This window comes from Bidens hawaiensis, unplaced genomic scaffold (assembly GCF_021521415.1).
Source record: "Bidens hawaiensis isolate Kalapana, Puna unplaced genomic scaffold, B.hawaiensis_p1.1 tig00021037_1, whole genome shotgun sequence".
Taxonomy (NCBI): domain Eukaryota; kingdom Viridiplantae; phylum Streptophyta; class Magnoliopsida; order Asterales; family Asteraceae; genus Bidens; species Bidens hawaiensis.
Window position 1 is genome coordinate 72,513 of NW_027493255.1, and position 11,211 is coordinate 83,723.

At 39.8% G+C, this 11,211-nt stretch overlaps 2 protein-coding genes across 2 annotated transcripts; both read right to left on the reverse strand.

The window, feature by feature from the left end:
* Nucleotides 1–510: 510 nt before the first annotated feature.
* Nucleotides 511–7,043, reverse strand: LOC143562591 (photosystem I reaction center subunit IV, chloroplastic-like). Its single transcript, XM_077050353.1, has 4 exons — nt 6,789–7,043; nt 1,979–2,029; nt 1,837–1,902; nt 511–821 (listed from the first exon to the last, which is right to left on the reverse strand). The coding sequence occupies exons 1-4, from the start codon at nt 7,041–7,043 to the stop codon at nt 717–719; spliced, it is 477 nt and encodes a 158-aa protein (XP_076906468.1). The 3' UTR covers nt 511–716.
* Nucleotides 7,044–8,102: 1,059 nt separating this feature from the next.
* LOC143562582 (ammonium transporter 1 member 2-like) lies at nt 8,103–10,986 on the reverse strand. Its single transcript, XM_077050343.1, has 2 exons — nt 10,382–10,986; nt 8,103–9,261 (listed from the first exon to the last, which is right to left on the reverse strand). Exons 1-2 carry the CDS (start codon nt 10,887–10,889, stop codon nt 8,237–8,239), a joined length of 1,533 nt encoding a protein of 510 aa, XP_076906458.1. The 5' UTR covers nt 10,890–10,986; the 3' UTR covers nt 8,103–8,236.
* Between the last annotated feature and the right edge of the window lie 225 nt (nt 10,987–11,211).

Consider the following 11,211-nt stretch of genomic DNA (forward strand, 5'->3'; position numbering starts at 1 on the left):
TTAGGGGTCTTGCGGCAATATAGCGGTACGAATGTACTATTGTCCGATCTAAATTTTATACGTTTTATGTAAATTAATTTTTTTTTTTTTTTTGTAAAACATATTAGAATTATCAATGGATTACTGAGGGAAATTCTATAGGTTAAGTTCAAAAGACTCCGTTGGTAATATGTCGGGTTGTCGCTAATCCGTCACTAATGGATCCACCGTAACTGTTGGAAAAGAGGTCCGTGGATGACATTCAAAAGTTGTCAGTTATAGGTCACTAATTGGTCCGTCGGTAATCTCTCGCAATCAGATTACACTTATAATATTTTCAATGGTCATTCACTAATTCCGTCGACGCACTACTACATCGGTGATACTCTTTGTTTTGTAGTGAAATTGTAACATTTTATTTTGATATGTGCACACAGGTGCGTTAACTAGCTATGATCTATTATCTGGTTGTTAATAGCGCACTCGAGGATGTTTGTACACTTCCACAACTTGATACGGGAGCTCTTCGGATTGCTCACAGAAGATGGTACGCGAAACCATTTATTAGTAGTACATGGTAACACAAATGAAAAACAGACCAAAATAAACAGATATATTGTTAAGTATGCACATTCATACTTTGCTTCCAACAAAATGGGTTTACATAACAATCTTCAGGGAAGAAAATATGCTACAAATCATGTACTATACACAATAACATAATATCGTAATATTTCTTATGCAACTTCTTCGATCTCATCTAATGCATAGTTGTTTGTTGATACATTTGCATAGTTCACCTTGTTGAACCGAACAACCACTGGATAACGTGTCTTCGGATCCTATTCACGTAGTAAACCATGAATCATGTCAGCCTATATTGTACATATACGTTGTAATTGCTAGAGATAAAACACAAGCCCATTTTAGTTATGTCCTTTCAAAACAAATGAAATACTGAACTTAAGCATACAAACGTTTCCAAATCTGTCCAAAATAAGTGTAACTTTTAGAAGGGACGGCAATGAACCGGTATTGGTAATCACAATCTCATACTCTCTTGAAATATTGTGTCCAAACCTGTCCCAATACCCGTCGAATATTGAGTATTGTATTACTTTGTTGAAAATTAGCCATTGGAATTTAAACTTACTTTTCGTAATGTTTAGTTGTGAACCATAATCAGTAGCTAGATATACATAAGAGGGCATAACATACATATGGTGAGCTACAACAATGGTTAAATAGCCTAACATAGCCAGGTTAAGAGATAATTGAGCATGCCATTTGTTAGGATCTCATATACCGTAAATGGACCTTTATGAGCTTCTAAACTATCTTTTAAGCCATGACCAATGCCCTAGTAGGTCCTATACATGTGACCCGCTATCAGAAAAAGAATTGCAATAGCTAAATGATAGTGTGCAGCATCGGTTAGCCATAGACCTCCAACTACGGAGTTTAATCCTCACGAAAAGTAAGAAAGTCCTCATATTTTGACCAATTCAAGTTGAAAAATAGGGTTGCTCCCTCTAAACTTTGAAATAGCTTTAGCTCCCAAGAAAATTGGAAATATAAAAGCTAAAAGTTAATTAATTAGTATATTATATAATTATTCTTGTACCCAAGAACAAAGATAAATAAAAACAGAAAATGTTTATATGTATGTATGGTGAGGATAAACAAGTATACTGTCAGAGTTCAAAACTAATCTCATAAGCAAATACCCGTCCCCATATTTTAAAACCTAATCTTATACATGTATGCACGTCCCAGTATTTTGAGGTTTCTGAGTTCATTTGTTATCCGTGACATCTATGTTAATGAAATGTTTAGACTGCAATGAACCAAACAAACCTGATCAACGGTTACGACTGATCCAACACCTTTATACCAGTATGACTCCTTGCGTAGAATCCTCACCTATATCGGATTCAAGTTTAAACCAAGAGATTATTAGTAATATAATAACCATAAAAAGGTGTATAATAAGTTTTACCTTGGCACCTCTCTTAGGACCAATTGGTGGTGGCTTGGCAGCCTTGACCTCCTTAGTATTAAAGAGAATATTATTGAAAATAATATGCATGTAAATTAGCAGTTTCCTTTCTTATATTATGTGTATTTTTAGATAGGATTTGTGATGATTATTGACCAACGTATTATTTGCCTTGACTCTCTCAATCATCGGTCAAGGTTGTTGTAATTTGGCTTATTTAAGCTATTGTAAATTGTGAATACAATATACTCTTAATCATTTAATCAATCTCTCATATGGTATCACAGCCTAAACACTCAAAAGAGTAATCCCGATCCTTGTCTTCCAATCTTTTTTTTTTCTTTTCTTCCAATTACCATGGCTCCATCCACAGTTGTACAAATCACTGCCTCTACCCACTTCGATGTTACTCTCACAAATGATAACTTCTCAGTTTGGCGTAAACATGTCTTCTCCACACTCATCGGCCTAGATCTGGTTCACTTTCTTACCGGAGACATACCGGCTCCTGCAAAGTTTCTTGATACAGAACAAAAAAAAACCCAACCCTGATTTTCATACATGGTTCCGACAAGATCAGGCCATCCTGGCCGCCCTACTTGGCAGCTGCTCACCGACCATTCAGACCATGATCGCTTCTGCTGAAACCTCCCAACAGGCTTGGGAACTGCTCCTTACGAGCTATGCAAATACATCTCGATCCAGAGTTATTTCCTTAAAATCCAAACTAGCTTCGAACCCGAAAGGAAACCGCAATGTCACCGACTATCTACGTGACATGAAATCGATTGCCGATGAACTCGCTTTGGTGCAAGAACCGGTCAAGGATGAGGATCTAATGGTCCACATTTTATGTCAACTGGGTGATGAATTTAAAAACATGGCAACCTCACTTCGCCTACTCCACTCAAAAATTACCTTCCCGGAATTGTTTGAGAAGCTGGTAGATTATGAACGAGAACTCAATCACATGGTTGTTCCACAACCGCCTACCATCACTACTGCCAACTACACTCACCGTCAATCCCGTTCCAATTTCAGATCTACACCCGATCGTCGTAATAATCAAGGAAACTTCCACAACAAAACCTCTCGGCTTCAGTGGTCCAACAGTTCTAATAGTGGTACTCGCGAGACTCGCACTAATGTTTATTGTCAGTTTTGCCATTTTTCAGGTCATGAGGCAAAAGAGTGTAGGAAGCTTGCTAAGTTTCTTCGCGAAAATCAAGTTCAAACAGGAAGTTCCATGAACCCGAACAAGGCCTCACCTACTGCTAATGTTGCAACCTCATCTTACATGTTCGATACCGGTGCCTCAAATCATGTTGATCCGGATCGAACGTCTTTCCACTCCGTCTCCGAATATGGCGGACCCGATGAAATTGTCCTTGGCAATGGTAATACTCTAACCATCACTCACATTGGTCAATCTTATCTTCCAATGTCAAATGGTTCCTTTTCGTTAAAAGACGTTTTATGTGTTCCACATTTAAAATATAAACTCATATCCGTTGCTAAGTTATGTAAGACTAACCATGTTTCGGTGGAATTTTTTCCCACCCATTTTTTTGTCAAGGATCTTCGCACGGGGGCACGCCTAATGCGGGGAGAGAACTACCTTGACGTCTACTATGCAAATATTCCTTCATCGCCTCAAATAAATGCGGTTTCCACCAAATCACCTCTTGATTGGCACCACAAACTTGGACACCCGTCTACTCGGATTTTCAAGAAAATAACCAAATTCTTAGGTTTAAACTTTAATTTTTTCAACTTCCATTGTAATTCGTGTTCCATCAATAAAAGTCATAAAACTCCATTTGGCTCGAATTCGTTTACCACCACCAAACCATTGCAATTAATATATTCAGATGTTTGGGGACCGGTGGAAAAATCCATTGATGGTTTCACTTATTACGTGATCTTTGTCGATTTTCATACTAAGTACACTTGGTTATATCCAATGAAGCATAAATCCGATGTGTCCATTTTATTTCCTCAATTCAAAGTGCTTGTTGAAAAATATTTTCAAACACCCTTGATCTCACTTTTTAGTGAAAATGGTGGCGAATATATTAGGTTGACCAAGTATCTTCAATCCCAAGGAATTTCTCACTTCACCACCCCACCTCATACACCGGAACAAAATGGTGTTGCCGAACGCCGTCACCGACACATTGTAGAGACCGGCTTATCTCTACTTCACTTTGCAAGGCTTCCACTTACATTTTGGACGCATGCGTTCCAAACCGCAGTTTACCTAATCAATCGTTTACCTACCCCAATTCTTGATTTCAATACTCCGTACACTCTTCTTTACCATAAAAATCCAACTTACACCAAACTCAAACCTTTTGGATGTCTATGCTACCCATGGCTTCGGCCATACGCAAAATCCAAACTTCACCCTCGTTCCGAACGATGCATTTTTTTGGGCTACTCACCCTCCAAATCGGCCTACAAATGTTATGATGCTACAACCCACCGTGTATATCATTCACGCCATGTTGAGTTTGTGGAGACCCAGTTTCCACTTCATAACCAACAAGACTTCAATCTCCCTTCTGTGGATCAGTTTTTAACCATCCCTTCCTCTACATCTACTCCCACAACTCCTTGCCATACTACTTTCCCACACCAAAGACCCCATTCCCGTCATCCTATCCAGCCCATTACTACATCTAAGCCCATTAGCTCACTTGATGCCATACCCACTCACCCTCCCACTCACCCTCCCATGGCCCAATCACCTTCACCATCCTCCTCCTCTTACTCCAGCCCATTATCACAAACCTCCAGTCCACAACACACTCCCATTTCACAAACCGACCCTACTGCCGCACCTATTTCCCCTCAATCATCTCAGCCATCCACTCCATCATCTCCCCCAACGGACCAATCATCAACCAACACCTCGTCTGTTTCTCCCTCACCAAATCACTCAAACACCATCCCTTCAGGTCGTTCTCGTCAACGCAAACCAAACCCAAAATATTTTAACTCCAAGTTTGTTAATACCACCACACTTCATTCGATTCCACCATCAGTTGAACCCACCACCCACACCCAGGCCATGAAAGATCCTGAATGGCGTAAAGCAATGGACATTGAATTCAATGCTCTTCTTAAAAACGCTACGTGGGAACTTGTTCCTCCTTCGCATCACAGTCCAATTGGATGCAAGTGGGTGTTTCGTGTAAAGAGACGCCCGGATGGATGTATCGACAAATATAAAGCTCGTCTCGTTGCTAAGGGATTTCTCCAAGAATATGGTAGAGATTATTTTGAAACTTTTAGTCCGGTGACTAAACCCGTAACAATTCGTACAGTTCTTACCATTGCATTATCCCAAAATTGGACTTTACGACAACTCGATGTCAATAATGCCTTTTTACATGGCACTTTGGATGAAGAGGTGTACATGTCCCAACCACCCGGATATGTCCACCTGGATTTTCCCAACTATATTTATCGTCTTAGAAAGTCTCTTTATGGTCTCAAACAAGCACCTCGTGCTTGGTATTTGGAACTTACTAAGTTCCTTTTACAAATTGGGTTTAAAAAGTCTTTGGCCGATCCATCCTTGTTCATCTATAATCACGGGGGCATTGTTTGCTATTTCCTAGTCTATGTTGATGATATTGTCATCACTGGAAATACAAATTCTTTTGTCACCCAAGTCATTAGTGCATTATCTAACAAGTTCTCCATCAAAGATCTTGGTATGTTGCATCACTTTCTTGGGATACAAGTCATTCCCACTGTTAATGGCCTCTTTTTATCTCAACATGCTCATATTCAGAATTTGCTAACAAAGTTCCGAATGGATGGTGCGAAATCCGTGGCCACACCACTTAGCTCCACCGAGACACTAGCTCTTGTTGACGGCTCGTCAAAAATTGATCCTACACCATATCGACAACTTGTAGGTTCTCTTCAATACCTTGTGTTTACAAGACCTGACGTGTCTTTCGCTGTTAACAGGCTATCACAATACATGCATGCTCCCACCGAACTTCATTGGCAAGCATTAAAACGAGTCCTTCGGTATCTCAAAGGTACAATCCATCATGGCTTGTTTCTGAACCGTGGCTCTCGGCTTGATCTTCAGGCCTTCACCGACTCTGATTGGGGTGGTACTGCAGATGGGGGGAGATCCACTACTGCATACATCATCTATCTAGGGTCAAACATCATCTCATGGCGTTCATCACGCCAAAAGTCTGTCTCTCGTTCCTCCACCGAAGCCGAGTATAAGGCATTAGCAAATGGTGCGGCTGAACTATCTTGGGTCCAAAACCTACTGTTGGAACTTGGTTTCTCTATGCCTAAATCACCTACACTTTTTTGTGACAATGCGGGGGCTACATATTTGTGTGCAAATCCGGTCTACCATTCGCGTATGAAACATGTGGCACTAGACTATCATTTTGTTCGCGAGAAAATTGCAAATGGATCATTACGTGTCCAACACATCCACTCTGAAGATCAACTAGCCGATGTCCTAACAAAACCTCTAAACCGTGGCCCGTTTCTTCGTTTAAGATCCAAGATTGGAGTATCCGATGGCTCCTCCATCTTGCGGGGGCATATTAAAGAGAATATTATTGAAAATAATATGCATGTAAATTAGCAGTTTCCTTTCTTATATTATGTGTATTTTTAGATAGGATTTGTGATGATTATTGACCACCGTATTATTTGCCTTGACTATCTCAATCATCGGTCAAGGTTGTTGTAATTTGGCTTATTTAAGCTATTGTAAATTGTGAATACAATATACTCTTAATCATTCAATCAATCTCTCATACTTAGGAGGACTGTCTTCAGCCGGTGCATCTGTGGCGGTGGCTGCAGCCGGGGGTGCGGGTTCTTCTTCTGCTGCCTTAACAATAACCAACTGTCGTTTCAAACCACGGTTGTTGTTGTTGTTAAGGTTCAAGAACGAGACAGTTGTCGGTCTTGAAGATGATGATGATGATGATGATGATGATGATGATGATACACTTGTGTTTGATGCAAAAACAGGTAGGAAACCGGCAGCTGCCATGTTGGATGTAGCCATGGCTTAATTCCTAACCACTGCTTTCTCTGTTATCCGGATGATGATCAAGTCTAGAATTTGGAAATATTAACGTTGTTTATGACCGTAAAAAGGTGGTTCTTTTAAAAAATTATAATTATTTGTTTTGGTATGGACTAGAATTATTGGCTCATGGAATTTGCAGATTTGGTGCCAGCCAATAAGGAGCCGCCACGTTGGAATATTATCCACATGGATAGATTTCTTAACCCAATCTTTCTCTACTGTTTTTGTTAGATGTATTTTGACTTTTTGGGTAGATATTTTCATATTTTGGACCTAAATATTGTTTGTGGTAGAAATTTAAAAAGTGTTTTAACTAGCAAATTGTATTTTTAATAATTTTAAAATTTAATAATCTGAATTATCATATATATGGGGTAATAATTTATACTTTCAAGTATCAATATAATTGTTAACATCTAATTCAATTTTTGTTAACAAAGACAATCTCTTTCTAACATAAAAGTAGCTTTGTCAGAATTAACTTTTAATATCATTTTAAAACAATTTAAAACGTTATAATGGGAATAAAAATCAACCAATTGTTCATAAGTAGCATATATATAAATATATATATATCTACGGTTCCATTAGAATTGCATTGTCCTTAGTAAAAGGAAAATGAATATTAAAAACATCATTGGTCAAAACTATAATATTATTAAAATTCAATTTGTAAACTTATAATAAAACTTGAAATTTGAAGATTGTGAATCCGAGACCAATTGGGTATAGTCCATTCAGCACCATGCATTGGCCCAACAACTAGAACATGATCATCTTCTAGCAATTAGCAAACAAGAGAAATATATGGAAGCAAATAAATAATTAACAGAAAATTATGTGTGATATTCACTAATAGGCCGGTGTGATGAGCCTAAAGTAACCATTGGCATAAGAGTGAGCCCAAGCCCAACAAACTCATCTTTTGTTACATTTGATTCACAAATTATATGTTTAAACAAAATGGCATTATAAGTCCACGAATATTAAGTATCTTTAAACACAGCACAATCATTGATATGCAAAAACTCCCGGGTTGATCTCGGATCTCAAAACCAGCACCTTTGATGACCCGATAATCATCTCAGTTGACAACCCGTTTATGATAACACTAATCACTAGTTTTTGTATAACTTTCGATATGACATACAAACAACTTATATATAAAGCTACACAACAATATTCACCATGTTATGATTTGGTGATGGACTTGCACTGACCGGTTCAATCTTTCTCATGGTAAACCCGGGCGGCGGGTGCGAACTACCGTCTTCATCATGATAAATATACGCGAACCCACCATGTCGAGTCATATCCATTCCTTGCATTTCATCTTCTTTCGACACCCGTAACAAATTGAGTTTTTTCAACACGTAAAAAAGTGGAGCCATCGTCGCACTAACCCACCCGAATATCACCAAGATTTGGATAACTTGCGCCGCAAGTAACTTCCCGCCACCGCCCATGAAAAGTCCATATGGCCGCCCGGGCACATACACTTCATGAACATATTTTTTCTTAGCAAACAATCCGGTGAATAATAAACCCCATGACCCACACCCACCGTGCAACTGTGCGGCCTCCAGTGGGTCATCATACTTGCACTTTTCTGCGAGCATGTTGCATCCTGTAAGAACCCAGGATGCAACAAACCCGCAGATAATTGCAGCCCACGGCTCCACCACCGCGCAACCCGAGGTAATGGCGGCAAAACCACCTAATAACCCGTTACAAACATCGATCACGTTCCAATGGCCGACTAATAGTCGTTTGCTAAACAATGTGGTTAATGCGGCCGTGCATCCTGCCAGTGTGGTGGTTACAGCAGTTCTTCCAACCGCACTCCATTGACCATAGTACTCGTGCGAAGTGTTGTAGGATTTTGAGATTGTTAGAAACGAACCCGGGTTGAACCCGTACCAACCGAACCATAGAAGGAATGTGCCCAAGACTACAAGTGAGGCACTGTGTCCTCGTAAGGCGACGGACCTCCCTGAGCGGTCAAAACGACCAATTCGTGGGCCTTCGATTAACGCGCCCCATAGACCTGCAATCCCGCCAACCATGTGAACCACACCTGAGCCAGCAAAGTCGATGGCTCCTGATCCAAACAGGAGGCTGCCGCTTGTTCTTGAGGCACTGGCCCAGCCGTCACTAGACCACACCCAATGTGACACTATAGGATACACAAAACCTGTAACAAGTAAATTTAACATGTTAGCCAGGGGTGCAAACGAGCCGAGCTGCTCGGGAGTTATTCGAGATCGGCTCGCCAAAAAGCTCGAACGAGCCGAGCTTAATCGAGCCCGAGCCCGAGCTCGAGCTCGAGCCTTAAAGTAAGCTCGTTTAATAAACGAGCCCGAGCCCGAGCTTCACTTATCGAGCTCGAGCCGGCTCGCGAGCCTAAACGAGCCTGCCATTTATATAATTTTTTGAAATGTGTATATATATATATATATAGTGTGTTATAAAAAATAAATAATAATAACTAAATAATATATATTATTTTATACATAAAACTATAATAGAAAAAAATATATAAAAATATTTATATTATTTAAAAAATAACTTATAATGGTAAGCGAGCCGAGCTCGAGCTGAAAATCTGCTCACGAGCCGAGCTCGAGCTTTGGAAATAGAGCTCGAAACGAGCCGAGCTCGAGCTCGAGCTCTCTATAAGTTAAACGAGCCGAGCTCAAGCCTGGTCGAGCTCGGGCTCGGCTCGGCTCGGCTCGTTTGCACCTCTAATGTTAGCCTCTAATATAGTTTGTACAAATTAACTTTATAAAACTATTGCGAAAACAAAATAATAAATTTAATTATTTTATTAATGATTCATTTTTAAAAATTTCATATTTTTAAAAAAATATAAATATCTATCTATATATGCACATAAATTAAAAACAATAAAACTAATTTATTAATACGTTACCATTAATTTATGATGAAAATTTTATTTTCTATTACTGTGTTTTGGCTATATTTATGTTCTATATATTCATTTGGACATCAAATTTTTTGACACCGGACAAACGCCATATCACAAGATCATGGGTTTCTTACGCGTTATATGCAAAAATTTATTATTGTAAGAATATTTTATAACAGAGAATAAATAGAAGAAATCAAAATCGTTTACTTGGTTGATCAATTGTCAATATTTTTAAAATTTTATGCTTATTGCACACGCATTATGAATTAATAATATGTGTACATAGTGAATCAAACTAATTTGAAAATTAACATATTACGACTAATATGACATACATAAATACATATGACCTAAAATATGTTGGTTATGTATATAAATAAACCTGTCAGGAAGGAAGAGTAAATGAGGTAAGCCACAAACTGAGTTCTCTCAGCAATGGATCCACTAGTAATACCCGCAGCCGCAATAGCAAACGCCCATTGATACAAAAAGAAACTATAGTCGTAAACCGCAGACGGGATCGACTTCAGTCCAAAGTAATGCTTTCCAATGAACCCATTAGACGGACCACCAAACGCAAAAGCAAACCCAAATATATAATATGAAAGACCACCAGCAGCGGCGTCCAAAACATTTGTAAGCATGATGTTCATGGTGTTCTTGGCTCGAACCGAACCCGCACATAGCATGGCGAACCCGAGCTGCATGGCGAACACGAGGTAGGCTGAGAAGAGGAGGTAGGTGTTGTCAATGGCGTATGTGGTGTTGGTGAACTTGTCGGAGGTGGCGGTGAAGCGGGTGCATATGTAGTCGGCTGCGGCCGTGGCGTTGGCCGCAAAGGCGAGGAGAGGGGTGAGTTCATTGGGGGAGCATGTGGGGATGGATGCCATGGTGGTGTGGTTAATTGATGGAAGGAGGATGGGTAGGGAGTTAGGGTTTATATAGAGTTAAGGGAGTGATTCTTGATCAAAGTCAACGGTTGCTAAACCACTAAGAATCTAATTAGATATTAAATCATTGTCATGTTAGACTAACGGTAATGGGGTGGACAGGGGGCGCGGTCCTATGTGGCAGCCTAGGTGGCTCGTGAACACCACTATACCCATCAAGTGGTCAGGGGCGCGGACGCCAGACCACGGGGCTTGGTCAAACTTTTGAGCAAGGGTTTAGGATGGGCTTGGTCAAACAATTGGGGGTGGCCAATCAAGCCCC

Coding starts and splice junctions, on each gene's coding strand:
- LOC143562591 (XM_077050353.1), bottom strand. CDS start 7,043: ATGGCTACATCCAACATGGCAGCTGCCGGTTTCCTACCTGTTTTTGCA. Junction 2,030..6,788: donor CTGAAGACAGTCCTCCTAAG/TATGAGAGATTG, acceptor TTTAATACTAAG/GAGGTCAAGGCTGCCAAGCC. Junction 1,903..1,978: donor GTCCTAAGAGAGGTGCCAAG/GTAAAACTTATT, acceptor AATCCGATATAG/GTGAGGATTCTACGCAAGGA.
- LOC143562582 (XM_077050343.1), bottom strand. CDS start 10,889: ATGGCATCCATCCCCACATGCTCCCCCAATGAACTCACCCCTCTCCTC. Junction 9,262..10,381: donor TTACTCTTCCTTCCTGACAG/GTTTATTTATAT, acceptor TACTTGTTACAG/GTTTTGTGTATCCTATAGTG.